Source organism: Muscardinus avellanarius, assembly GCF_963383645.1.
Source record: "Muscardinus avellanarius genome assembly, chromosome: 17".
In the NCBI taxonomy this organism is placed as follows: domain Eukaryota; kingdom Metazoa; phylum Chordata; class Mammalia; order Rodentia; family Gliridae; genus Muscardinus; species Muscardinus avellanarius.
In genome coordinates, this window is record NC_137803.1 from 1,948,556 (window position 1) to 1,973,042 (window position 24,487).

The following is a 24,487-nucleotide window of genomic DNA, read 5'->3' on the forward strand; positions in this document are numbered from 1 at the left end:
AGCCTCCACCTGACGCCTGCCTTCCTGCGGCCACACAGGCTCTTTGACACAGTAGCTGTGGGCTCTTCCTTCTTCCCTTAGAAGCCTGTGGGGCGCTCCTCTGCCGGCCGAGCTCACCGCCTTGCTTTGCGCCCGGTCATGAGGTGTGGCCTGTGTATATATGTAGCTGTGTAGGAGGGAGCCACGGCACTGCTTGGGGCAGGTCGACACTTTAACAGGTGAGGGCGTGGGCTGAGCGTGTCTGAGTCCAAACAGAATCTGGACCCTGGTGCTCTTCTGTTCTCCGGCTCTCGCCATGGGATTGAAGGACAGTGGCCTTGGCTAAGAAGAGGACTTTGGGCGTGTCTCTTGTGTTCTGGGGCTTTTGGATTTTCTCTTCTCAAAAGTGAGCCTTAGAGCCGGGTATGGTGGCGCACGCTTGTTATCCCAGAACTTGGGAGGCTGGGACAGGAGGATCTCAGGTTCCAGGACAGCCTCAGCACCTTAGTGAGGCCCTCTGCAACTTAGGGAGACCCTGTTTCAAAATAAAAAATAAAACAGGTCTGGGGTGGAGCTCAGAGGTAGAATACCCCTGGGCTCCATCTTAGTGCCACCACCAAAAAAAAAAAAAAAAAAAGGAGCATTATATATGTCTCACGGAGTTGCTGTTCCTGTTCTGATATAAAACCAACATCGAAAATTAAAATCGCCAGCCTCCAGGCTAATGCCGTTTCCTGTCTCCTTCTCACTCAGGTTCTGAAGGTCCCTCCAGCTCAGGATGGGGAACCATGTGGCAAAGCGAGAGGCCGCTGTGGAGAAGGCGGGCAAGGTAAGCCTGGGCGCGGATCGAGCGCGTGGCCCCGAGACGCAAACACAGAGCCCCGGCGCAGCGCAGGTGGAGGCGGCGTTAGCAAAGCAGCCCCTCGAGCTGGTGGAGCCTGGTCCTAGCGGTTAGTGCTCACTGGTTGTCATTGGCAACTGGCTCAGGAAGACTGCATGTTCCGGTAGGAGGAAACCAGCTGGGGGAGAAAGAGGAGAGAAAAAGAGAGAGAGGAATGGAGGACAGAGGAGGGGAAGACAAGGTGGGCAGCCTGTCTGCGCTGCCTGAGGTTCCCACAGACCAGAGACAGCCTAAAACGCCCTTGCTCACATACACAAAGGCTTTGATTTCTTCAACACACCCTGTTTCTCAGTGCTATTCCCAGATGTGACACTGTCTAAAGCAACTGCTGCCTTGAAAGAGCATGACAGTTTATCTGTTTGGTGCTGGGGATTGAACCCGAAGGCATTCTACTGCTGAGCTATACCCCTAGCTCCCGTTTTATTACTTTTTGAACTTAAAACAGGGTCCTGCTGAGTTGATGAGGGGCTCCCTAAGTTGCTGAGGCTGGTCTCAAACCTATCCTCCTGCCTCAGCCTCCCTCGTACTGGGGTGACAAGGGAATTCATGAAACCCATGGGATTTTCTCTCAGCTCAAATCCCTAACTCCACGTATCGGCCCCCTTTTTCTCTACCCCTGAGTGAGCGCTGGCTTCTCCTCTGGTGGCCAGGAGCTGGAGAACACTTCTGAGTCCCCTGGGTAGCAGGAGGATGGGAACTGGCTACACTAAACCAGAGTCTCGCTCTGAGCCAGCCGCCTGGGACAGCGCAGCCCAGGGTCCCTCCTTGTACACGGTGCTTGGCCCTGTCTGCACATCTGAGTCCCCAGGAGCTGTCAGCAGGGAGCCCAGATGCAGACGCCACACAGGGGCCTCCAAAGCCCAGGTGCCCGCTCCTCCCTCTGCCTTGGTCCTCTGGGGCAAACCCTCCTACCCCAGGAGACAGGCCTTCGCGTACAGCCTGACCCCAGCCCTACTACCTACTGGCTGCAGGGACCAGACTTTCCACTGCTCTCTGTCCCCACACACCCTACCTGTCTCTTGGTAGAAAGATTGGCAAGTACAGATAAAAAAAAGGGGGGTAAATGCAAGTAAAATCCATCCCAAGCCGGGCGTGGTGGCACACGCGTATAATCCCAACATTTGGGAGGCTGAGACAGGAGGATCGCGATTCATGGACAGCCTCAGCTACTTAGTGAGCCCCTTTGCAACTCAATGAGACCCTGTTTCCAAATAAAGAATGAAAAATAGGGCTGGGGGTGTAGCAATAGGCTGTAGCTCAGAGATAGAATACCCCTGGGTTCCATCCTCAGTACCAAAAAGGAAAAAAAAAAAAAAAAACCATTTCAGCAGCCAGTCAGAGCTGGACTTGAACTTCAGGCGCAGGGCCCGCCAGCCCCACACCTGCACATGGCTGCCCCTTCTCGGCGTCTGCGTTGTCTCTAGCCTGGGGCTGCCCCTCCCTGCGGCCCTTGCGTCCTTTGGAGTCACCTGGGCACATGGTGGTCACATGGACCTCACATGGCCAGTGGCTCCTTGGCCTCCCACTCCTTCTCCACCGCTTGGGAGTCATTTCAGACGAGGAGTAAATGTACCCGGCATTGCACAGAAACCACCCTGGCTTGGTGGGAGCCGGGGAACTGTTCAGTTTCCTGGGCACCATACTTGAACTCAATATTAAACCATGCGTGCTGCAAACTCAAGACAAAAGGCAGAGCTCTGGAGCGTCTAGATGCTGAGGATGCCGCCACCCACCCACCCACTCGCAGACGTGCTTTAAAACAGCGCTGAACTCTGCACACCCTTCCTGCGTCTGCAGTAGCACGGAGCGGAAGCCACGGACAGGATTACCTCGTTTCTTGCCTCCGTGATCTCTCACTGTGTAAACGAATGGCACGTACTTAGTGGGGGTGGCGCATTATTGACCAAATATTGAGACCATCCTGTTGGTCATTTCGCCATTATGATGCGTAATAACATTGACGCTTGTGCCGTACTTACTGTAAAGAACACGGTTGGTTGGAGGCCGTCTCTACAGAAGGAGGATCTAGCCTCAGCAAAAGCGAAAGCGAGAGCAGCAGACTGTGGCCCCTCAGGGCTCAGAATGGCGGCCGCCTGCGGCTGCTGCCTCCTTCCTGTGGTTGGCTCTGTAAAGCGCCAGCAGAGCCTGCGTTTGTTTCCTCTGGTCGGAGTGAGAAGGGCAGGCCATGGGGGAGCCCCTCCCTCTGCCTTCTTTCCTGAAGCCTAATTTTTAAAGTCGTGATGATTTAAAACAAATCGGAAACTGGGAACTTAAACAGTGATGGTTCCTGTGGGTGGTTTTTACACACCGGAGCTCATTTCCGTTAAGCATGTGAACAGCACTCGCTGCTTCTTCCAGCTGTGTGCTCTGCGATGCTGCGTGGCCTGGGCGAGCAGCTAAACTTGAACCAGGAGAGAAAAATTCCATGAGGGTCCAAGGCTTTGGTCTGTTTCTGTCTGTGGCACTGGGAGGCTCCTCCTCCTCCTCCTCCTCCTCCTCCTCCTCCTCCTCCTCCTCCTTCATTTATGAGAGGGTGCAAGGAAGGCTCCATCTGCTTGAAGGTGCTAATTATTGATTTGAGAATAGAGTGACCTGCAGGGAGAGATGAGCCCGTTCACCCGCCGTTTGCTGACTTAGGCGGTGCAACAGAGCCCAGTGTGGGCAGATGGGAACCCGAGGCGGGTGCTCTGCCCCCTCCAGGGATGAGCCCGTCCCCCTGGCCAGTCTGTTCGCACACTTGATTATCATCAAACCCAACTCTTTCCCCAGGAGACTCCAGATGAAAGAATGACATTCTGAGAAATGAGACATGTAGTTTGCAAATATACACAGAGGCGTTGAAAGACCTCCGCGCTTTCCATCAACATGAATATCAAATCTTTTGCTTTGACAGAAAAAAAAACTACTTCCAGTAAAGCCAGGCTGTGCCAGCCGCGAGGCCCAGCTGTGGTTCGTGGTGGCCATTCCCGGCCATTCCTGACGGAGCCACGGGCCTGCAGGTGCCTTCGCCAGCGCGGAATGTCGTCAGATTACTTAACCTGGCCGCAAGCTCGGCTCCTGTCCTGCCTTCCTGGGAAGGAGAAGCAATAGACCCAAGCCAGTCTGAGCTCCCTGGGTTGGAGGCCATCGTCTCTCCTTTACCCAGGGAAACTGAGCCAGCGAGGGCGGGCCGCCGACTGGGCTGATGGGGGTGGCTGCGGCTCCTGTGCCAGACCCGGGGATGCTTATTGGCTGGCTGGACGCTGGCTAGCCGAGCTACTTGTGAGTGCGGGAGCGTGCGCCCCTCCCAGGCAGGCAGGTGACCGTGAGACAGGCTACTCACCCTCACCATCGCAGGACCGTGAAGTCGCACCCAGCCCACACCCTTCAGAAGCCAAGCCCCGCCTGCTCCTTCCCCAGCCACAGGTCCCCCAAGGGGACGGTCCCCCTCACCCCTCAACAGGAGAGGGTGCCCAGGATGGCAACACTCTGGCGTCCACTCCACGCATTACTGACCCATGGTCCTCGTCTCTCTCTGTGGCACATGTGCATTCCAGTAGGAACGCTTCCTCTCTGTGCTGCCCAGAGTGGGAGTGGTCAGGGACCCGTGGCTCACAGCACAGGGCTACTTCAGCTGGAGGACTGGAGCATTATTCTGCATTTTATATAATTTCAATGTAGTAGCCACAGGCTCAGTGTCCACCTGTTGGACAGTTGGCTCCAAGGCTGTACATCTCTCTCTCAGGGCTCTCCCAGCAGGCTAGATGGTTGTCAGTTCCATTTAGTCAATGAAAAAAAATGGGATCTTTCCAAAGTCATCTAAATTTTTTTTCCAAAAATGAATATTGTAGCGGACGTGCTGGCACATGCTTGTAATCCCAGCATTCGGGAGACTAAGACAGGATGATCGCAGTTTGCAGCCAGCCTCAGCTACTTAGTGAGGCCCTCTGTAACTCAGTGAGACCCTGGAGCAGGGAGGGAATGGGGTAAGATTTGGGTAAGGGCTAATTGGGTGATATATGCATGTATGCGTCTACCATCTTGAACTCCATTAAGATGTACAACTGCAATGCACCAATAAAAAAAATTTTTTAAAGGATCTTGCAATCAGAAAAAAAGATGAAAAAATAGGGCTGGGGGCGTATTTTAAAGGTAGAGTGTTCTTGGGTTGCACCCCCAGTACTGCAAAAAAAAGAAAAAATCTGGGTTTTTTTCCCAAAGTCATCCATTTTTTTCTTCAAAAGTAAATATTGTGTTCAGAAGGGAAAATCCCAACAAAGGCAAACAGCCACAAATGCCAGAAGCTGGAGTGACCAGCGTAGCGTACAAAGCAAATGCAGGCATGCACGTGGGCACGCCCCAGTGGGAGTCGGGGCGCAGCACATCCCTTTACTTCTCTGCAGGACAGCGTGCCAGCCACGCGCATTCTGAAGTGCATTAGCACACAGGCCTCTTCCAGGCCTGATACCTTCTCACAAGCCTCCCTGCCCAGCTGCTTTGCGCTTTCAGAACGTCACTGAGCTCCTGTGAAGAGAGACTGCGTCGTCGTACAGGACAGGACCCTTTGAAAGAGACCTTTCAAGAACACACAAATAATCAGTAACCCACTTAACGGTGGCAGAAAACTCAAGCTGGACATCTGGCTAGATAGACGCAAGGTTTCACCTCTTAGTGGGTTCTTGGTCTGCAAAATTCAACAACAAAGTCAACAGACCATAGAAGGGTGAGTGTAGGGGTGTGCAAATTTATTTAAGTCAAGGGAAGATAGAAGCTCCCCCCAGAGTCGGCGGACTCCCTGAAAGACAGTAAATGTTCTTGAGAGGTGAGCTTTATCCTTTCCTGTAGTTCATCTGCCCTTTCTTGATTAGTTGGAATTAGCCCAGTTTCCATTCCTAATGTGAATCTCCATTTTGCAGGTGGGCGGGCCCCTCTAATCTCCTGGAGCCAGTTGTCTGCTGGTCGGGTGCCCGGTGATCACTCTTGGGGCTTGTTTACACCATGGTCCAAGGAAGGGGCTGAAGTTTCCTGTCTGGTCATTGTTACCCTGTGTCTTATTGACCTTCCCTGTTTCCATCCCTTTAGCAAATGGTTCCTTTTAACACTCGCCATTCCTAGATCCTCTTCCTTAAACTGCCTAGTGGTTCTGAGCTCCTCGGAGCCGCATCTGACTGAGAGTGGGTAAAGACCAGCGGAGACATCTCTTGGGGTCTGAGACCAGAGTACAGTGTACAGCACCCCAGCTAGACTGGTCTTACAGAACCAGGTTCGGGATAAGAATACACAAGAGGCCTGCTTCCCCCTCCTCCAAAGAGTCTTTGTGCCCTTGTGGGATGGGGTGCGCCACAGGTGTAGTTCTGGTGACTTGAGATAGACCTGGTGCAGAGTATCTTCTTGACGTTGACTCTAAGCTTCCAATGCTTACACTTTACAGCAGTTCCCACATGTGTTGAGTCAGAAATGCTTTTGCTTTTGGAGTGGGCTCAAGGAGAAGATCTCTTGCAACGGGAAGAACTGGCCACAAGTCCACTCTGGCTGTTAAGGCCATTAGCAGGTATTGTGTTTCATCTGATAATCTGAGAGCACAGCCGCCTTTGTAAATGGTGGACTTCTGCAGGCCTCCGAGGGCAGTGTAATTATTAAAGACACAAGGTGTAATTAGCAAACAAAGCCCAGCCCTCAGCAACCCTTGTTAACTGTAATGCTGGCTGATTACGAAGCAGTGCCTAGGGCTACAGATGCCTCACAAGCCAGCCCTAACCTCCACTGCCTAATCCATAACCTACAGACAGGCCCAGGCTCCTGCCTCCAGCCCTTCCCTCTGGCCAGCTGGAGTAAAGCCCTCTGTCACCTTGGAGAGAGGCCCTTCCCTTCCGCTGGGGCTGTGGAAGGACACTCAGGAGAGCCAGGCCGGGGCCTGTGGGTCTCAGAGTCACACCGAGGTCCAGAAGGGCCCCAAACACAGACTCCCCAGCCTGGGTCAGACTCAGGGCTCATAAAACCCCAGGGGCACTCCGATCCTGTGAGTCACGTCCTCTCCTCTTTAGCCCACATTATAGTGGTTTGGTTGGGGTTTTTGTTTTTTTTTTGGTTTGGAAGTGAGTCTGTGTTTATCAGAAGCAGCAACCCAATTTCCAAGCAGCTGATTCTCAGCTGACTTTAGAGGGCAAAAGTTGTTAAATAGAAATGATATATTTAAAGCCGGGTGTGGTGGCGCATGCTTGTAATCCCCGCGCTTGGGAGGCGGAGGCAGAAGGATCGAGGCCAGCGCGCTGGCTTAAGAGACCCTGTTTCAAAAATATAAAATAGGTCTGGGAGTGTAGCCCGGAGGTAGAAGGGCTTCCAGGAACCCCAGTACCACCAAAAAAAAAAAAAAAAAAAAGAAATGATAAATTTAACAATAGTTCAATGTAAATGGCCTAAAAATGAAAACAGCTCTTGGTGTAAAGCTATAGAAACAGCAGAATGTGCTCTCTCGCCTCCTCCGAAGCCTCAGGGAGACACAGGGGAGTGGGGTGGCCACGGACGCGGGGCTGCTGCAGGAGGGAGCAGCTGATTCCTGCGAGCAGGAACCTGATCCTCCGCTCGCTCCGAGCTGGCTCGGGGAGCTTTCCTGTCATGTCCTACTCGCCTGTGGACGCTTCCTAATGGCTCCGTCCTCCGTCTGTGCTGCTGACTTGTCTCGGGGGCCCTGGCTGGAAGGGAGGGTGGACGGAGGTCGAGTTGAGCGGAAGCTGGAGGAGCAGGGTTTTTACATGGTGCAGCTCTAAGGCAGGTAAACATTTGAGTGTGGCTGTGAAATCGTTTTCAGTTCAAACTTTAATTTGCTTGTGATGGACCTGGAGGTATCCAGAAGGACACAGCAAGTGTTTACTCGTGAGACAATGGTGACGTCTCCGTGCCGGATGCGGTGGTCTTCTCTCTGGGGAAGGACGCGGGATTGGGGGGTGTGGAGCCTCAGCGAGTGCCCTGCAGCTGCCCCTCCCTCGGTGGGCAGGTGTCGTTGGATGGACACTGAGTTTCATCACCAGCCTCCTCCAGCTGCTCGATGCGCCCGTGCCTGCGCCCATGAGCCTGTGTGAGGCTTGTCTGCCTCTAGGTAGCTCCTGTGGCTCCGGGAATCCCGCCTGGAAGTGTGTTCCCTCCAGACCCTGAAAGCAGAGCCTGCCTTCTGCAGGGTGTTTTCTGTCTTCAGCAATCTGCTTTTAAACCTTTAAATTTGGAAGCAAGAGCTGTTTTTATATGCTTGAATACAGGCGTGAACAACTATCTTTTGTTTCTGTGTATTATGGGAAGTGCGTATGTGTGTGACGTGTGTGCACGTGGGGGTGTGAACGGATGCAGGTGTGCTTGTGTGCATATGGAGGTTGTACTAGAGTGTTGCATGCGAATGTGTGTGGCGTGTGCATGTGTGGGCTTATGAGTGTGTACACAGTGTGGTGTTTGCATATGTAGGTATGTGTGGTGTGTGCACCTGTGTGTGGGTGTATGTGTACATATGTAAATTTACCTGCTTGTGTATGTGCTGTGTGGTACCTGCACATGCATAGGGTACGTGCATATGTGTGGTGTGTGCACATGTGTGGTGTGCGCATGTGGGGCGTGTGGGTCTGTGTGTGCATGTGAGGGGAGATTGCCCTCCAGATGCCACACTGACAGTTTCAGTCACCTGCTGCAGGAAGAGCCTCCTGTGTTCAGCCCCAGCTCTGCACTGGATGACTATAATACCACGTCTCCTCCTAATGGCAATTTGATGCCTGCCTTAAGGTAATTGCCACGCTTTTTCTTTTTTTCTTTTTTTTTTTTTCTTTTTTTGGTACTGGGGATGGAACCCAAGGGCATTCTACTTTCAAGCTACACCCCCAGCCCTATTTTTTATTCTTTATTTTTAAACAGGGTCTCACTGAGTTTCAAAGGGCCTCACTTAGTAGCTGAGGCTGTCCACTAACTGAGATCCTCCTGTCTCAGCCTCCCAAATATCAGTCTTACAAGCATGTGCCACCATGCCTGGCTCTCAAATTTAAATAAGGAGTCATTATAGAGGAAGCTCATTATGATGTTTCTCAGCCTTTGCTACTTGGAAAGTTCCCTTGTTATCTAATGCCTCTAAGCCACACTGGAGCGTAAGCCCCACATCACCAAGCAGGTTGGTGAAGGGCGTGGTGATGGAGGGTCGTGGTGATGGAGGCCCATGGTGATGGAGGGTCGTGGTGATGGAGGATCGTGGTGATGGAGGCCTGTGGTAATGGAGGGTCGTGGTGATGGAGGGTCGTGGTGATGGAGGCCCATGGTGATGGAAGGCCCGTGGTGATGGAGGGTCGTGGTGATGGAGGCCCGTGGTGATGGAGGCCCGTGGTGATGGAGGGTCGTGGTGATGGAGGCCCGTGGTGATGGAGGCCCGTGGTGATGGAGGCTGCTGCCCAGGCTTTATTCCTGGACGTCCATCCCCTCATCTAGTTCATAACTGCACCCAGGCATCTAGCAAAACACCAGTGTCTAGAGAGTGAAAGTAAAGGCTAAGATTAAATTATTTTTTTAATGTGTTGATAGGAATTTACCTCTTCTGTAAGGCATGTGCTTGGTGGCCCAGCCCTGAGTGGATTCAAATATGTCGTCTCCTTTAGCCCTGCAGGAGGCCAGGTGCCTCTCGCACCTACTCAGCGGATCCCGGGAGGGCCGCATTCATCCATCCAGTGTCCTGTGGTCATTCTTCCTAAAACAGTGTGAGCACTTTTTGTTTGCGATGGCTACAGTTCTGGTTGTGATTTGTACCCCAGCCATGTGTGTTTGTTGTTTTTTTTTTTTTCTATTGCATTAGTAAAAGGCTATATAGCAATTTATTTAAAGAATTAATTTTTATATTTTTCAAATAAATTGAAAAAATGGGAAGGCTATTCATTATTTGTGGCAATTTTAATGTTTTTTTTTGGGGGGAGCGGGTCTGGGGATGGAACCCCGGGGCATTCGACCTCCCAGCTACACCCCCTGTCCTATATTTATTCTTTATTTTGTAAACCGGGTCTCGTGGAGTTGCAGAGGGCCTCGCTAAGTAGCTGAGGCTGTCCGTGAACTGTGATCCTCCAGTCTCAGCCTCCCGAATGCTGGGATGACACGTGTGCCCACCACGCCCGGCTTCAATTTTAATGTTTTTAAAGGGGCCACTGCAATGCGTTTCAAACGAAGCACGATGTGCTATTCAGGGAATGTGCAGGAGTGCGTTTCTTCAATGGGCCGTTTGTGAAGCGTGGCTCCTTAGTGAGGTCAGGAGGCTGATGCGGGGATCACAGCCCAGGCCAGCCTCAGCGACCTGATGAGACCCTGTCTCAAAATGAAAAGGCTGCTGATGTTGCTCAGGGGTGGAGTGTCCCTGGGTTCAAGCCCCACCATCATAGAAAAAATCATTTAAATGAGTTCTTTTCATATCATCATTGGAATACAAACGACTTACTCAGTTTAGTTAGGATCAGTTATCAGTAGAGCCCATATCTTTCTTGCCAACTCCTTGATATTTAGAAGAAAACTAATCTTTTATGTTTTGTTTTTGAGCATATAATGTGGGTTAAACTAGGAGATTGAGTGGTGTGTGTGTGTGTGTGTGTGTGTGTGTGTGTGTGTGTGTGTGTGTGGTACTGGGGGTGGAACCCAGAGGCTTTCCTACCTCTGGGCTATACTCCCAGTCCTGTTTTATACTTTATTTGGAAACAGGGTCTCACTAAGTTGCTGACGCCAGCTTCGAACCTGTGCGATCCTCATGTCTCAGCCTCCCAAATGCGAGTGTGGTTTTTTTAAGCCACAATTTCTTTAGTGCTTAAAAGTATTGTTTATGAATAACTCAGGAAAACCTTTGATCTCCATTTTTCCTAAATTGCCAGGTTGTCGTATCATCTAGCAGAATGAGTTGAATACTCCATAAAGAGGTTCTTGAAAATATTTTCATAACCTGTATTCCAACTTGATTTCATCATCAGACCTGCTTATAACTTGTATCATCTCACAGCCATATTCTGACTTGATTTTAATATCACGTATGAAACAAAAGAAAATCTGTTGCCTGAAAAACACGATTCCTCTTGAACGCGCTTCTGCAGAGAATACCACGCTCATAGCTGGCGAGGTGAGGAGCGGGCTCCGTGACCTCGATGACTGGCACCCGCTGCAGCTGCCTGCCTGAGGTTCTCAAGACCCATTCTGTGCCTCCATAAAACTGGGTGACTCATTTTGCTATTGGATGCGTAGAAGCAAGCAGCAGCCTGGTGTCTCTGCACTTGTAGAGCAAGTTGGAGCAGGCTGGCTTGCAGTCCTGAGGCTGCTCTGATCACGGGACCCCAGGCCTGGCCAGGAAGAAAGATCTACAAAGATAGTAAGCGCCAGTTTCATCCCACAGCCCGCCTTTGGTCCTTCAGGGCAGCGGGAGCAGAGTAGATCTCTGTCCCCTCCCTCTCTGTTTCTTCCACCCATCCAAAGGCCTGCCCATGGGAACTACTCAGAAGATGAGTCACAGCAAATAGTGACGGTGCCCACATTGGCCGGGCTAGCTGAGGGCTTTGCACAAGTGAGATCATTCCATAATCCTGATGTCCTCAGAGACAGAAAGCCCCCTGGAGACGACACTAAAGAGGTTACAAAGATTGGCAGAGCCAAACCTGTAATTCAGAAAAATGTCTGTACTCTGACTCATTAAGATTTCTTTTTTGAGCAAAGATGTATGTGTATGTGTGTTTGCATGCATGCGTGTGTGTGTGTGTGTGTGTGTGTGTGTGTGTGTGTACTAGCAATTGAACTCAGAAGCATTCTACCTCCAAGCTACACCCCAGCCTGCCTATTTATTTATTTATATTTATAAAGAAGCACAGAGGAATATTTTAGGGAAATTAAGTAGGAAGCATTTTACCATATAAAACTAAAAGAAATGTAGCCCATAATCTCAATACTTGGGAGGCTGAGACAGGTGGATCACAGGTTAGTGGCCAGCCTCAGCAACTTAATGAGGCTCTCTGTAACTTGATGAGACCCTGTTTCAAAAATAAAAAATAAAATAAGGCTGGAGGTTGTAGTTCAGAGGTAGTTGCCCCAGAGTTCGATCCTGAATAACGCACGCACGCACCCACGCACGCACAAGCACACACAAACTAAAGGAGATATATTCACCTTCAAAATATGATCAGAGAAGTTAGTCGCCTTATTTTGTTTTCAATACTGTAGAATATTTTTGAGCTGAACAAATGCCCTGCCATGGATTAGCTTAAAGTGCACTTTAATCAAACTTGAAATTCACTCAACTATCAGACTCTTCAAGTGAAAGAGCTCTGGAGACCCAGTGGGTCTCCCTCCTGCCGCTTCCTGGGATGACCATCCCCCTCGTCCACTTAGCTGGCCGAAATAGCAGGAGCACCCAGGAGTAATGGCAAGGTAGCTAGCTGGGTTCCCAAAATAGAAGCCCGTGCGTCCAGTTGCATAACAGACCTTGATAAGCAGTTTCACTACGCTAGGCTGTATTTACTTTGGTGTGGCTTCTAAAAGCCAATGTTTAGAAAATCCTGAGATCACGTCTTTGTATTCACTATTTGAAGAACACTATAATCTTAACTACACTTCAAAGCACAAAACTAAGTATTCAAAAGGGCCACTTGCCAGTACTTGGGAGGCTGAGACAGGAGGATCACAGCCTCAGCTACTTAGTGAGGCCCTCCGTAACTTAGTGAGACCCTGTTTCAAAATAAAGGATAAAAATTAGGGCTGGGGGTGGAGCTCGGAGGTACTGGGTTCCATCCCCAGTATGGAAAAAAAGGGAGGGGGCACTTGCTAAGCAGGGTTTTCTATAGGAAGATGGCTTCGTGGTGCTGCCTGCACAGAGTCCAACTTCCCTGCTGCCTATTTACTTATTCACTTTGTGGTACTATAGATTGAATCCAGAAGTGCTCTACCTCTGAGCTACACCTCCCAGCCCTATTTTGGTTTTTTTTTTTTTTTTTTTTTTTTTGAAACAGGGTCTCATTAAGTCACAAAGGGCCTCACTTAAATTGCTGAGGCTGGCCATGAACCTGTGATCCTCCTATCTCAGCCTCCGAAGCCCTGGACTTACAGGTGTGCACCACCATGCACGCTTGGCTAACAGCCACCGGGCCACATCCCCAGAGCTATTTTCTTTCTTTCTTTCCTTCTTTCTTTCTTTCTTTCTTTCTTTCTTTCTTTCCGCAGCTCAACTATGATGTAAGACAGATACTATAAACATAATCCTTTTAAAGGGTACAATGCAGTGTTTTCAACCTATTCATGAATATCTGCAGCCATCACAAGGGCCCATTTTATTTTACTGTGTGTGTGTGTGTGTATGTGTGTGTGTGTGTGTGTGTGTGTGTTTTACTGAGGATGGGCTATACTCCCAGACCTAGTTTATATTTTATTTGGAAACAAGGTCTCACTAAATTGCTGAGAGCCTCACTAAGTAGCTGAGGCTGGCTTTGAACCTGCGCGATCCTCCTGTCTCAGCCTCCCAAGCACGGGGATTACAAGCGTGCGCCACCGTGTCCTGCTGACAAGGGCCCAGTTTAAAATGCAGACTCTCCTCACAGCACATCTGTACCCTTGGGCTACTCAGCTACCTCCAATTTCTGTCTCTAGATTTCCCTACTACAGGCGCTTCACGGGAGTGGGGGCAGCTGCGTGGCGCTTCCTGCCTGGTTTTGTTCTCAAGGTCCACAGCGTCGAGGCATGCCGCGCTTCATCTCTTAATCGCTGAAGACCTACCTTTGTAGGAACCCCGGGATTTAAGTTATCTGGTCATTAGTTGCTGGGCAGTGGTTGATTCTGCCTTTGGGTTGTTTTGAGCAATGCCACTGTGAGCATTTATATCCAAGCTTTTGTGTGCGTTTTCATTCCTCCGGGGTATAGACCTGGAAATAGGGTGCTGAGTCAGAGGGTAACAGCAGGCTTAGCTTCTTGAGGAACTCCAGGCCGTCTTCCACGGCCCCTCGCCATGGCAGACGGCGCCAGTTCCACCGCATCCTCACCAGCAGCTGCTCTCCATCTTTTTGCCTATTGCCGGCCTGGTGTGTAGGAAGTAGTGTCTCACCGTTTCGGTTTGCATGTCCTTGATAACGATGCTGGACATCTTTTCACGTGACTGTAGACTACTGGTATATATTCTTTAAGAAAATGTCTCCACATCCTTTGCCCATCTTTTTTATTTTTCAATTTGTCAGAGTATAAGTTTTCAAAATTGTCCCTCATGACCCTCTAAGTTCCTACAGCTGTCTATAGTGATAGCCCCTTTTCCTCTGTGACTTTATTGATTGGGTCTCCTCTTTCTTTTGCTTTGTTTGCCCAGGGTCATCAGTCTTCTTTATTTGTTCTCAAAGAACCAGTTCTTTGTCTCCTTGATCCCGTGTGTGGTACTTTTATCCTCTATTTCTTTCATTTTGGCTCTGATCTTAATTATTTCCTTCCTTCTCCTGGTTTTGGAATTGGTTTTTGTTTGTCTAGGGCCTTGAGATGCATCATTCGGCTGTCTATTTGGGATCTTTCTGATTTTTTATGAAAGCACTTTGTCCGTTTCTTAAGGTTTAATCTATCTGTTGTTGGATTGTAGGGGTTCTTTATATACTCTGCACGCGTGGCCCTTGTCAGAGATATGAGTTTCACATATTTTTTCCTGTTCTCTGGGTTTCCTTTTCACTTTCTTCATGGTATCATGGGCAGAAAATGATTTTTTATTTTGAGCAGGCCCCATTTACCCAGGATCTCTATGGCTCCTGCTCTGGCATTCTATCCTAGAATCTTTCCTGGGCAGCCTGGATTCAATAACGAAAGTGACTTCTTCTCACCTTTGACAACCTCTGACCCATGCTGTGTTGTCTCGGCTCTAAAACTCTTTAAATTTGAGTTTGGGTGATTTACATATTTTCATGAATAACATATTACCAGGTGTACTAGAAAATGACTTGGTAGTTTTCGGCCCCTCGTGGTCTCTTTGTAGACCTGCGGCTCTTTACCAAGAGTAAAGAGCCTGAGTCCTGGTTCCTGGGGACATTTCCGATTGTCATGTCTAGAGGTGCCACTTGAGTCTGGTGGGTAAAGGCCAGCACGGCTGCTGGCCCTCCTCCTCTCCTGGCCCTAATCCCTTGGGGAACAGGAGAGGCCCAGCCCCAGGAAAGAGCTGTCCTTCCCACTGCCTGCACTGCCGGGGCTCTGGCCTGGACAGGACAGCCCGAGGATGGCCCTTCCATCAGGCCCCCTCCTGGTCTGCTCGCAGAAAGGGCGGAGCCTGTGAGCAGAGCTGGTCTGTGTGATTCTGGTATTTATCGGTCTTCATATTCTTTACTTTGACTTGAAAGGCTGCTGATGTTTGGCTCGTGTCTTGTGTTACTTATCCAAACCCAGTTTGGAACAAGAATAAGAGCTGCTTGAGCTTCTTTTAAAGAAACAAATGAAAAGGGCCAAGCAATAAATGCAAAATTACTAGAACTAGTTCTGTTAACACCCTCGTGCGCGCGCACACACACACGCACACACACAGCTCTTCCTATGCTGACACATCAATTCCTTAAGCATTTCAGCCCCCGTTTAACACCAGATTTGAAATACTGAAAGGTGCAGGCGGGGTTCCATCCGGTAAACACCCGCCGGGGATGGGAGAGATGGGCGCGGGCCCTGCAGGAAGGACAGGTGGCGCCTTTGTCTGATTTGGTGCAGCGAGCTCTTGGAGGTGCCGCAGAGATGTAAACTGCGTGTGTGCACGGCTGGCCCACTCTGGGATGGATGCCTTCTGAGTGCAAAGGGGATGCTTGGCTTCTTAAGAAGAGACGGTTGGGGAAGCCACAGGCCCCCAAATGGGCGTTCCTGAGTAAAGACTGGTCTGTTCGCGTGCTGGTCTCCATCCTGAGTGCCCTCCTACATTCTAAGCCGGTTTGCCATGGATGTGGATGTGGACTGCACGCCCCGCCCTACTGGGTGGCGGCGGGCGGCCTTCCAGGAGCCCACGGCAGCCCCAGGGTGCAGCAGCTCAGCATCCTTCAAGCCTAGAGTCTTTGGGGTGGCTCTCCTCAGGGACATCTCCTCAGTTAAACAGCCTTCACCCTTTCTCCATAAGACCTGGGATCACCCACACCAGCCACTGGGGAGCTGGCCTCTCTGCCTGCATGAGGCCTGGGCTGGGGACCAGGACTGACTGCTTCAACCGGGAACCCGGTGACACTCCCCGGTCTTCCGCAGAGTGCAGGGAGCCTTATTTCCTGAAGGTGCTGGGTGGAGTGTGCTGAGGCAGGACAACATGGCTGCCCTGGGCTGAGCTGAAGCCAGAGCTCCCAGCTTGGAGTCCCGAGCAGGGCCAGGAGCCGGGGTGCAGGGGAGAGAGTGTGCCCTTTGGCTGCAGCTGCCCTCCTCCAGGCACAGCCCTGTAAACCCAAGGCACGGCACCACCCAGGTGAGGAATGGTGTTCCTGCACTGGGGCGATCCTCCCAGAGGAGGCAGTCCAGGAGTGCTGCTTCCTGCTCCCGAGGAGCCACCTCCTTCATCCATCCCGAATCCAGAGAGAGGAAGGAGAAAAGCAAGATGAGACCTGCCACTACTACACACACACACACTTGTATGCACACACACACACACACACACACACACACTTGGTGATGCTGGGTATGGAACCCAGGGGCATTCTACCTCCAAGCTCCACCCCAGCTCTATTTTGTGTTCTTTTATTTGGAAACAGATTCTCACTAAGGTGCAGAGGGCCTCACTAAGTAGCTGAGGCTGGCTACAAGCCTGTGATCCTCCTGCCTCAGCCTCCCAAGAACTGGGATTACAAGTGTGCGCCACCACGCCTGGCTCACCGCATCTTTTCATGCGCCTCCATGTTTACTTCCCCCACCAAATTCTTTCTAAATGCCCACAATGTGTTCTCATTCAGAGCGGTATTGCCAAAGACGTGTGGACGGTCTAAAGTCGGTCTAGGAATCTGGTTACAGGTAAACTGAAACATCTGCCTATGTATCTCCACTTAGGTCTTCTGGCCTTTAAGAGACTGTCTCTGACAACCATCCTGGCCCTCCTCTGGGATCTTATACAGGAGACAGAGACAAGTTGGGGTGAGCATGGCACAGGGTGTCCTGCTCTGGACCCAGGCGAGGAGTCAGGTCTGTCTGGGAATCAATTTCTCATGAACTCATGGGGCTTTTTAGGCTTTAAGGTATTGCAAAATGCCCCAAGTCAGTTATGGCAGATATTTTCCTTCTAAAGCAGCCCATGGTGGCCATGACTCAGAATCTAACACACAGCCGGTTTTGCTAAGTGTCAGTGTGTGACGCGTTTCAACATCTTTCCTGTTAAGTGTTTTCAAGTCTGAATCAGAACTTTAGAAATAAACTGAGGGTTTTGCAACGTGATCACCACATGTTTTCCTCCCCTAGTGCCTTTTATATTACCTGTCAGGGTTTTCTATAGCGTGCAGAATCATCCTCTGGGCCATCTGCAGACCATTCATCTTCTAAAAAGGTGAGGTCACAGAGTTTACCTTCCTATAAAGAAGCAGAACTCTATCTGCCCTCTACACTCATAATTAAACTATGCACCAAGCATATTTCCACCTACAATTTGTTTGCACGTGTGCATGGGTGTGGTACGTGTGGATACATATATGGGTGCATAGGTACACGCGTGTGGTTGGTACAGATCACAAGATTGAGTAGGAGATCTGCAAACGTTAGCTGTGTCCCTCCAAAGTGAGTGTGTGGCTGGGCGCTGCCGTAGCCGAGCCTGGTTCAGTCTTCTCCTTTGCTCCAAGCTAGTTTCCCACGAAGGACTAAGTGTGCCGCTCTCCCTGGGGGCAAAGGAAGTGACTGTGTGAGATTCCAGGCTCCCTCTTCCAGCTGCCACCCAGGGCCTAGCTCAGGGCCCACGGCACCCTGAAGTCTAGACATCAAGGCCAAGGGAAGTGGCTTCTCCATCTTTTACTCACATGGAAAACAAGGCTGATGGTTGGTTGAGGCTGGATTAGGAGGCTGGAAATTCCTCAGCGCCCAGAACTTCCCCTTCCTTCTCGGCCCCTGTCGCCGTGTGCGCTCAGGCCGGCATGTCTGGCTGCTGTGGGGTCGGGGAATGCCCATGGCTTCTGCAGCACAACAGGAGCTGGACACTTGATAACAGCTCCCCTCGGTGTCTCAGTGTCGTGGGGCTGATCCCAGAGGTTGGGAGGGAGGCCGCCCAGGCCCCGCTCCAGCCCTGGAGGCTCCTGCAGTCCTCAGCGCCTCTGCCGTCGGGGTCACGTCTCTCCTGCCTCCTCTCCTTCTGCACACTCTCCAGGGTAGAGGTCCAAACTCCTTCTGCTTATACAAAAGCTAGTAGCTGGAGTAGGGCCACCTTCTCACCATGCCTGTCTTGACTTGATGACACCTCTCAAGACCTTATCTCCAAATAAGGCCCCACGCGCAGACACCAGTGGTCGAGTTTCAGACGCACCTTTTCGGGACACAAATCAGTGCAGACAGGGGCCGCAATCTGGGGGCTACTGGGGAGTTGAGGGGGCTGGTGCACATGATACTCAGTCCCCGGGGTAGGAAGGAGAAAGGCATGTGCAATGGCTTAGTTGCACACAGAAGCAGTTCAGGGGTCTCCAGGAGCTGCCAGCGCTGATGCTCGGGCCTAGAAGTGGGGCCGGGAGGCCGAGGGGGCGCAGGAGGTGGGGCTGGCCCCACTGGGCTGCTGTGAGGTTGATTTTGTGTGCAAGCATGCCAGTTGACCCATTTGGAGAAGTCGATTATATAACTATAAAGAGGTAGAACTCTGCTCTGTACACGCGTGATTAAACTACACACAAAAAACTGGAAACTCAGACATAGAGCTCACACAGAGGACAGGAGACCCAGAGAGAGGCGAGGGACTCAGCTTCCTCGAGGGCACCCAGCCAGGGCAGCCCGCCCTCCCGCAGCTGCAGTCCCCGCCCCTCTCTGGTACGCGGGCGCCCTGGAGATCTGTACCTTTTTCTGTTCCTGGTCAAAGTCCTGATTGGTTTCCAGTGAGCTCAGTGGGATTGGAGGGAGTGAGGCCTGTGTCCAGCCCACCTCACAGTGCTGCTTACAGTCCAAAACAGACACAGGGCGCCCTCTGGGACACCGTGAGGGTGTCCGTGACTGGTTCCTAATTTCTTTTGTCTGAAAATATTCAATGGGATCAAGAGACACCCGGGCGCCGAGGTGGAAAAGACAAGCAGGATTCATACTCCTCTGAGGAACCACCCTGAGCTAAAGCTCCACCCCCTGCTTGGAGACAGCTGGGAGAGTAGTTGTCTGATTTAAAAATGTGTACAGCCCGGCATGTCGGCACACGCTTGTAGTCCCAGCATTCTGGAGGCTGAGACAGGAGGATCGCCGTTTGTGGACAGCCTCAGCTACTTAGTGAGGTCCTTTGCAACTCAATGAGACCCTGTTTCGAAATAAAGAATTAAAAACATAGGGCTGGGGTATAGCTTGGAGGTAGAATGCCCCTGGGTTCCATTCCCAGTACTGCAAAATAAGTAAAATAAAATAAAGAATAAAAAATAGGGTTAGGGGTGTAGCTCAGAAGTATAATATTTTTCGGGTTCTATCCAAGTACTGCAAAATATTAAATAAAGACAGAATAAAAATAGGGCTGGGGCTGTAGCTTAGAAGTAGAATGCCCCTGGGTTCTATCCCAGTACTGAAAAATATTAAATAAATAAAATAAAGAAGAAAAATAGGGCTGGGGGTGTAGCTAGGAGGTAGAATGCCCCTGGGTTCCATCCCCAGTACCACACACACACACACGTGTGTACAGAGGAAAATGCAGTATATGTGTTTTATTGCTAAAATACTGTATCTTAAGAAAGGGTTTTGTTTTTGAACCAGAACGGTGAAGCCAGCAGAGGAGAGCCGGAAAGAAAGAGACCCCTCAGCGAGCTCCCACAGCCAGCCTCGGAGGACAACGAGGTGTTCGGTGAGTAGCGTGGGCCCGGACGCCATCCGCCTGGTGATGGTGAGAGCGCGCATCCTCACCGCGGAAGCTTTTGGTTTTTTAACGCGTGGGCAATCCACAGGTGTGCTCTTATTCTTAAAAACAGAGGCCACAGAGAGAGGCAGAACACGCCCCTCGCCTCCCTCCCACGGTCCCTCTTCCGCCGTGACCGCGCCGACCGTGCGTAGCCCTTCACGCCATTCTCTCTCTGTTTTGCTCGCCCTCTGTGACACACGACACACCCCCAGGACTCCCCGGCTCCCCATTCTGTGTGGTCTTGTCCACAGTCTCCCTTCGTCCATTCATGTGTGGGCATCAGAGAAACCTAAGCGCACCCGTAAAAACAGCCCAGGAGGAGGTGGGATTGCCGCCCGCAGGGAGGCTTCGCGCCCGCCTCTGCAGGGCACAGTTATGGGGCATGGTCTGCCACCTCTAGGTAGTGGGGTTTTCACTCTTAGTGGCGGAGGAAAGGGTAGGAGGCTGTGGCGTGGGTGCCTGGGAGCCACGGTGCACCTGGGACTTCACAGGGAGGAATGCGGTGTCGGAGTCCATGCTGCCAAGAGTCGATCCACCTGCAAAGTTGATAATTCTCTCTAAATGACCCCTTTGTTATACATTCTAAGTACAGACAGAAATAATGGAGGCACAAAAAGAAAAGCAATATGAACATATTCAATTTTAGGTTTCAGTTTTTAAGTAAGCATTATTACTACCACTACTACTACTACTGCTATGGTACTGGGGACAGAATCCAAGGGTGTTCTGCCTCTGAACTACGCCCCCTAGCCTTATTTTATTTTATTTTTGTGTGTGGTGCTAGGGGTATTCGACTTCTGAGCTACACCCCCAGCCCTATTTTATTTTTAATTTGAAACAGGGTCTTGCTAGGTGGCTGAGAGCCTCAACATTTGCTGAGGCCGCCCTCGAACCTCTCTCAGCTTCCCCAGTATTGGCTTACGGGAGGGCGCCACCACACCTGGCTCTCTTTGTTTGTTTTGAGCAGGGTCTTACTAAACTGCTGAGTTGGGAAGGGCTCATTGAGTAGCTGAGGCTGGCCTGGAACCTGTGATCCTCCTGTCTCAGCCTCTCAAATACTGGGATTACAGGAGTGCGCCAACACACCCACCTTCCTCTCTTTTTTTTTATTTTTATTTTTCAGTACTGGGAACTTAAGCCGGGGCATTCTACCTCTGAGCTATACCTCCAGCCCTATTTTTTTATCCTTTATTTTAGATGGGGTCTCAGTAAGTTGCAGAGGGCCTCACTAAGTAGCTGACCTGTGATTCTCGGCTTCCCAAGTACTGAGATTACAAGTGTGCACCACCATACCCAGCTTCCTCTTTATTAATAAGTGGCTTCTCAGATTATTTTTAACAGTGGCAATAACTCTGCTGTTACCTACACACACACACACACACACACACACACACACACACACACACCATTCATATGGAATATTTGTACCATATATCATAAAAGGCCTCTATAAGGACCCACTTCCTTGAATTATGGAGCCTCTGTAATTACTGAAAATACCTTTCACAGACAGGCCCCCTTACTCTTTCCAAGTAAATGCTCAGTGTGGAGAATTCTGTCTAGAGATGAGAGCAAAAGCCAGCAGGAATGCAGAGCCCTGGGGTGTCTCTGCAGACGCAGATCAGCATATCTGAAGAGAACAAGGGCAAGCCGGTGCTGCTGCTGCGTGCGAGGCTCCGGCCGGGCAGTGAGATGCTCCCGTCTGTCTGTGGAAGGCCGCTCCCGCAGCCACGCTGCAGCCCATGGTGACCTGTGCCGGCTGAGGTTTAAGGCCAGCTCGGGCACAGGCCAGCATGAGCGGTCTGCAGCCGACACATGTCCTTGGGTCTCCAGACCATGAACTGGAGCCTGCGAGTCCTCGTGCACCCGTAGTGATCTGCTCAGTAGTCCTGAAGGGTGCACCCCAGGAGGCTGGGGGGCTACTGGGTTTCTACTTTTGAACTTAGTGATCTTCCCTTCTCAGCCTTTCTCTGGGAGCTGGGGAAACTCCAGGCTCAAAGTGCAAAGTGGGCAGGAAAAGCCAAGCTTAGATTGGCCACTCGTCTTGGCCATATAATCTGGGAGGAGCTTATGAGAACTGTTAGTCTATAATATGTGGGGCCAGTGTTGGTCCAGGGCTGAGCAGCTGCTCCGCCCACTCTGCACGGTTTGTTCTGGACTAGACAGAAGCTCAGAAGCCGGACCTTTTCAAATGCTGTGAGTCATCGGCCACACAGCGTGGTCGCCACGAAGGCTTTGGGTCATCAAGCTCCTGGTGCTTGGTCATCCTGGGCTCTCGTCAGGAGAATGGGCCAGCGGTGTGAGGATGCAGAGAAAGCTGCCGTCTCTTAGCTAACAAATTACTGCTGAGCCCCCAGCCCCAGATCTCAGCGAAGGGCAGAAGAAATCAGAGTTTCAGCAGCTGACGGCCTCCCCAGTTGAGGGCCAGACCAGAGGGCTGAAAATGCGTTTGTGGCAGAGCCTGAGTCCTCACAGACACGGGAAGTGTGATTCAGACCTGGAGCTTCAAGGGCACAAGGGCCAACTCAAGTCAGGCAAACTTCCTGTGTCTTTGCAAAGGCCAGAGCAGGCCGTACTTAGTAACGTACGTACAGGGTCAGCAGCGTGCACGCCGCGGTCAGCGTTGTACGTGCAGGGTCTTGTAGACTTGTACGTCCTGGTAAAACCCCACTGAAGGAGCGTTTCAGATCTCAGCAAGTGACAGAGCAGAGTTCCGCTTTCAGCCTCTCTGTTCTTCTCTGACGGTGTTGCGGTCGTGCCCCAGAATGGTTTGCCTGTTGCACCAGGAGGAAGGAAATATTGCAAGCGGGGGAGCTAGGGAACCACCTGCTGCCCGCCTGCCGGGGAAGCCAGGTTATTTTGCAGTAGGCCAGTTTTGAGTTCTGTTTAAACCACAAGCTGTTCTTGTCATTTGAAGTGCACTCAGGAAGGGAGACAGAGGGTCCCACCAGGCTCCCTCCAGAGCCCTGCCCCTGGGCTATGAGGACAGAGGTGCACCAGTCTTGTCTTTTACTTACACCAACCATGCCCAGGAGCTACCAGGAGAGGGCAGCACTGTCCTCCAGGAGAGACTGGCTCTTTCCAGATGGGATGGGCTCCTCAAAAGTCAGTGCTAAAAGCCAGGCATAGTGGAGCATGCTTGTAATCCCATTATCGGGAGGCTGAGACAGGAGGATCAAGGTTCACAGACATCCTCTTGCAACTCAGTGAGACCCTGTTTCAAAATAAAGAATTAAAAAAATAGGGCTGGGGGTGTAGCTTGAAGGTAGAATGCCCCTGGGTTCCATCCCCAGTACCACACAAAAAAAGTCAGTGCTAAAAGGCTGAGCACCCCTGGCCTTAGTCGCAGGTAAGTTCAAGCCAACAGGTATGCAGGCAGGGATGGCTCAACCACTAAATATTACCTTCCTGGATTACTGTACCAGCACCACTCCTGGCTGAGACAGGTGCATGGTAGGCCAAACCCTACTGGTCACTAGGAGAACAGCCTCTGTCTCAGGGTCGAACAACTGAGAGGGATTCGCTGTGCTCAACGCTGAGGGAAGAAAGGAAGCATCCTAGAAGTGTCTGTCTGTGCGCGTCCCTCTGCATTCCACAGGGTTTGAGCTGACCTTCAACCCGAGGGAGGGCACACCAGGAGACAGTAAAATATAAGTGGATGGCGGAGTCCAGAGCAAGTTAAGAAAGACTACAGTGTGCTGCCACGGGGGTCTCAGGCCTGCACCCTGCTCTGAGCTCCCTCCGCCTGCAGGGGCAGTGAAATGGCCCTATTTCCAAAGCAGGTGCCTCGGCCCTCCAACCTCCAGCCCTCCAGCTGTGGGGTCATTTTGTGTCTTGGCACCTCGAGTGTGAGGAGGAATCATGGCAGAGCCACCTGTGAGTGTCAAAGGCATCAACAGGTGTGCACGTACAGGACACTGTTATTCCCAGGCAGGGCTCGGTGAGCCTGACGGTTACAATCAGAGAACTTCACACACATTTTCAAAGGATGTGTGTGTTTCACAAAGTCTCAGATTTATTTCCTGGTTAGACTTTTATCAGGAATAGTCATGGTAATCAATGGCCTCCGGGCAGTTTGTAGCAAGTGCAGATCTCGTTTCATGCGGCTCTTTACTATGATAAACTTCAATAAAAGCCAGTGCTGCCGCACCTGCACCGTGTCCGCATCGAGAGTCCAGGTCATGTGCCTGGGTGGGATCCAGGGGTGCGGCGAGCAGGCACTGGCCCTCTAGAGCTGCCGCTGGCCATCGCCGCGGTGCCGCATGGGGAGCAGGAGAGGCAGGCACCCTGGACTCCCAACAATGGGCCACTGTTACCCAGCTCCCTGGGGCTGCCTGAGATGGCACGGCTCCCCTCCTGCTCCTTCGCACTGTCACTGAGAGACTCATTGGCTGGCTTCTTTCAGCCCCAAAAGCCAAAGGTCCCAATGTCAAAGCTACAGCGAGAGTTGTGCCTGATGTGTGGCACCACGGGGGTCCCCACGCCTTGTACCTGTTGGCACAGGCGGCGGCACCTGGAGGGCGAGCGGGGAGGCGCAGCGTCCTGGAGGGAGCAGGGTGTGCACTAGGCGCTTTGGGGCCAGCAGAGCCCTGCCCCAAGGGTCCCAGGCAGGTGGCGGCAGGTGGGAATGCAGG

The 24,487-nt window shown here is 51.4% G+C and overlaps 1 protein-coding gene across 1 annotated transcript in view; it reads left to right on the forward strand.

The window, feature by feature from the left end:
• Positions 1-757: 757 nt before the first annotated feature.
• Positions 758-24,487, forward strand: part of MBP (myelin basic protein) — a gene marked incomplete at its 5' end in the record, with an annotated part of 72,872 nt that continues 49,142 nt past the window's right edge. The window contains 3 exons of the mRNA XM_080714508.1: positions 758-929; positions 11,260-11,408; positions 19,712-19,799. Coding sequence (XP_080570634.1) covers positions 758-929; positions 11,260-11,408; positions 19,712-19,799 — 409 coding nt within the window. The remainder of the gene's footprint in view (positions 930-11,259; positions 11,409-19,711; positions 19,800-24,487) is intronic.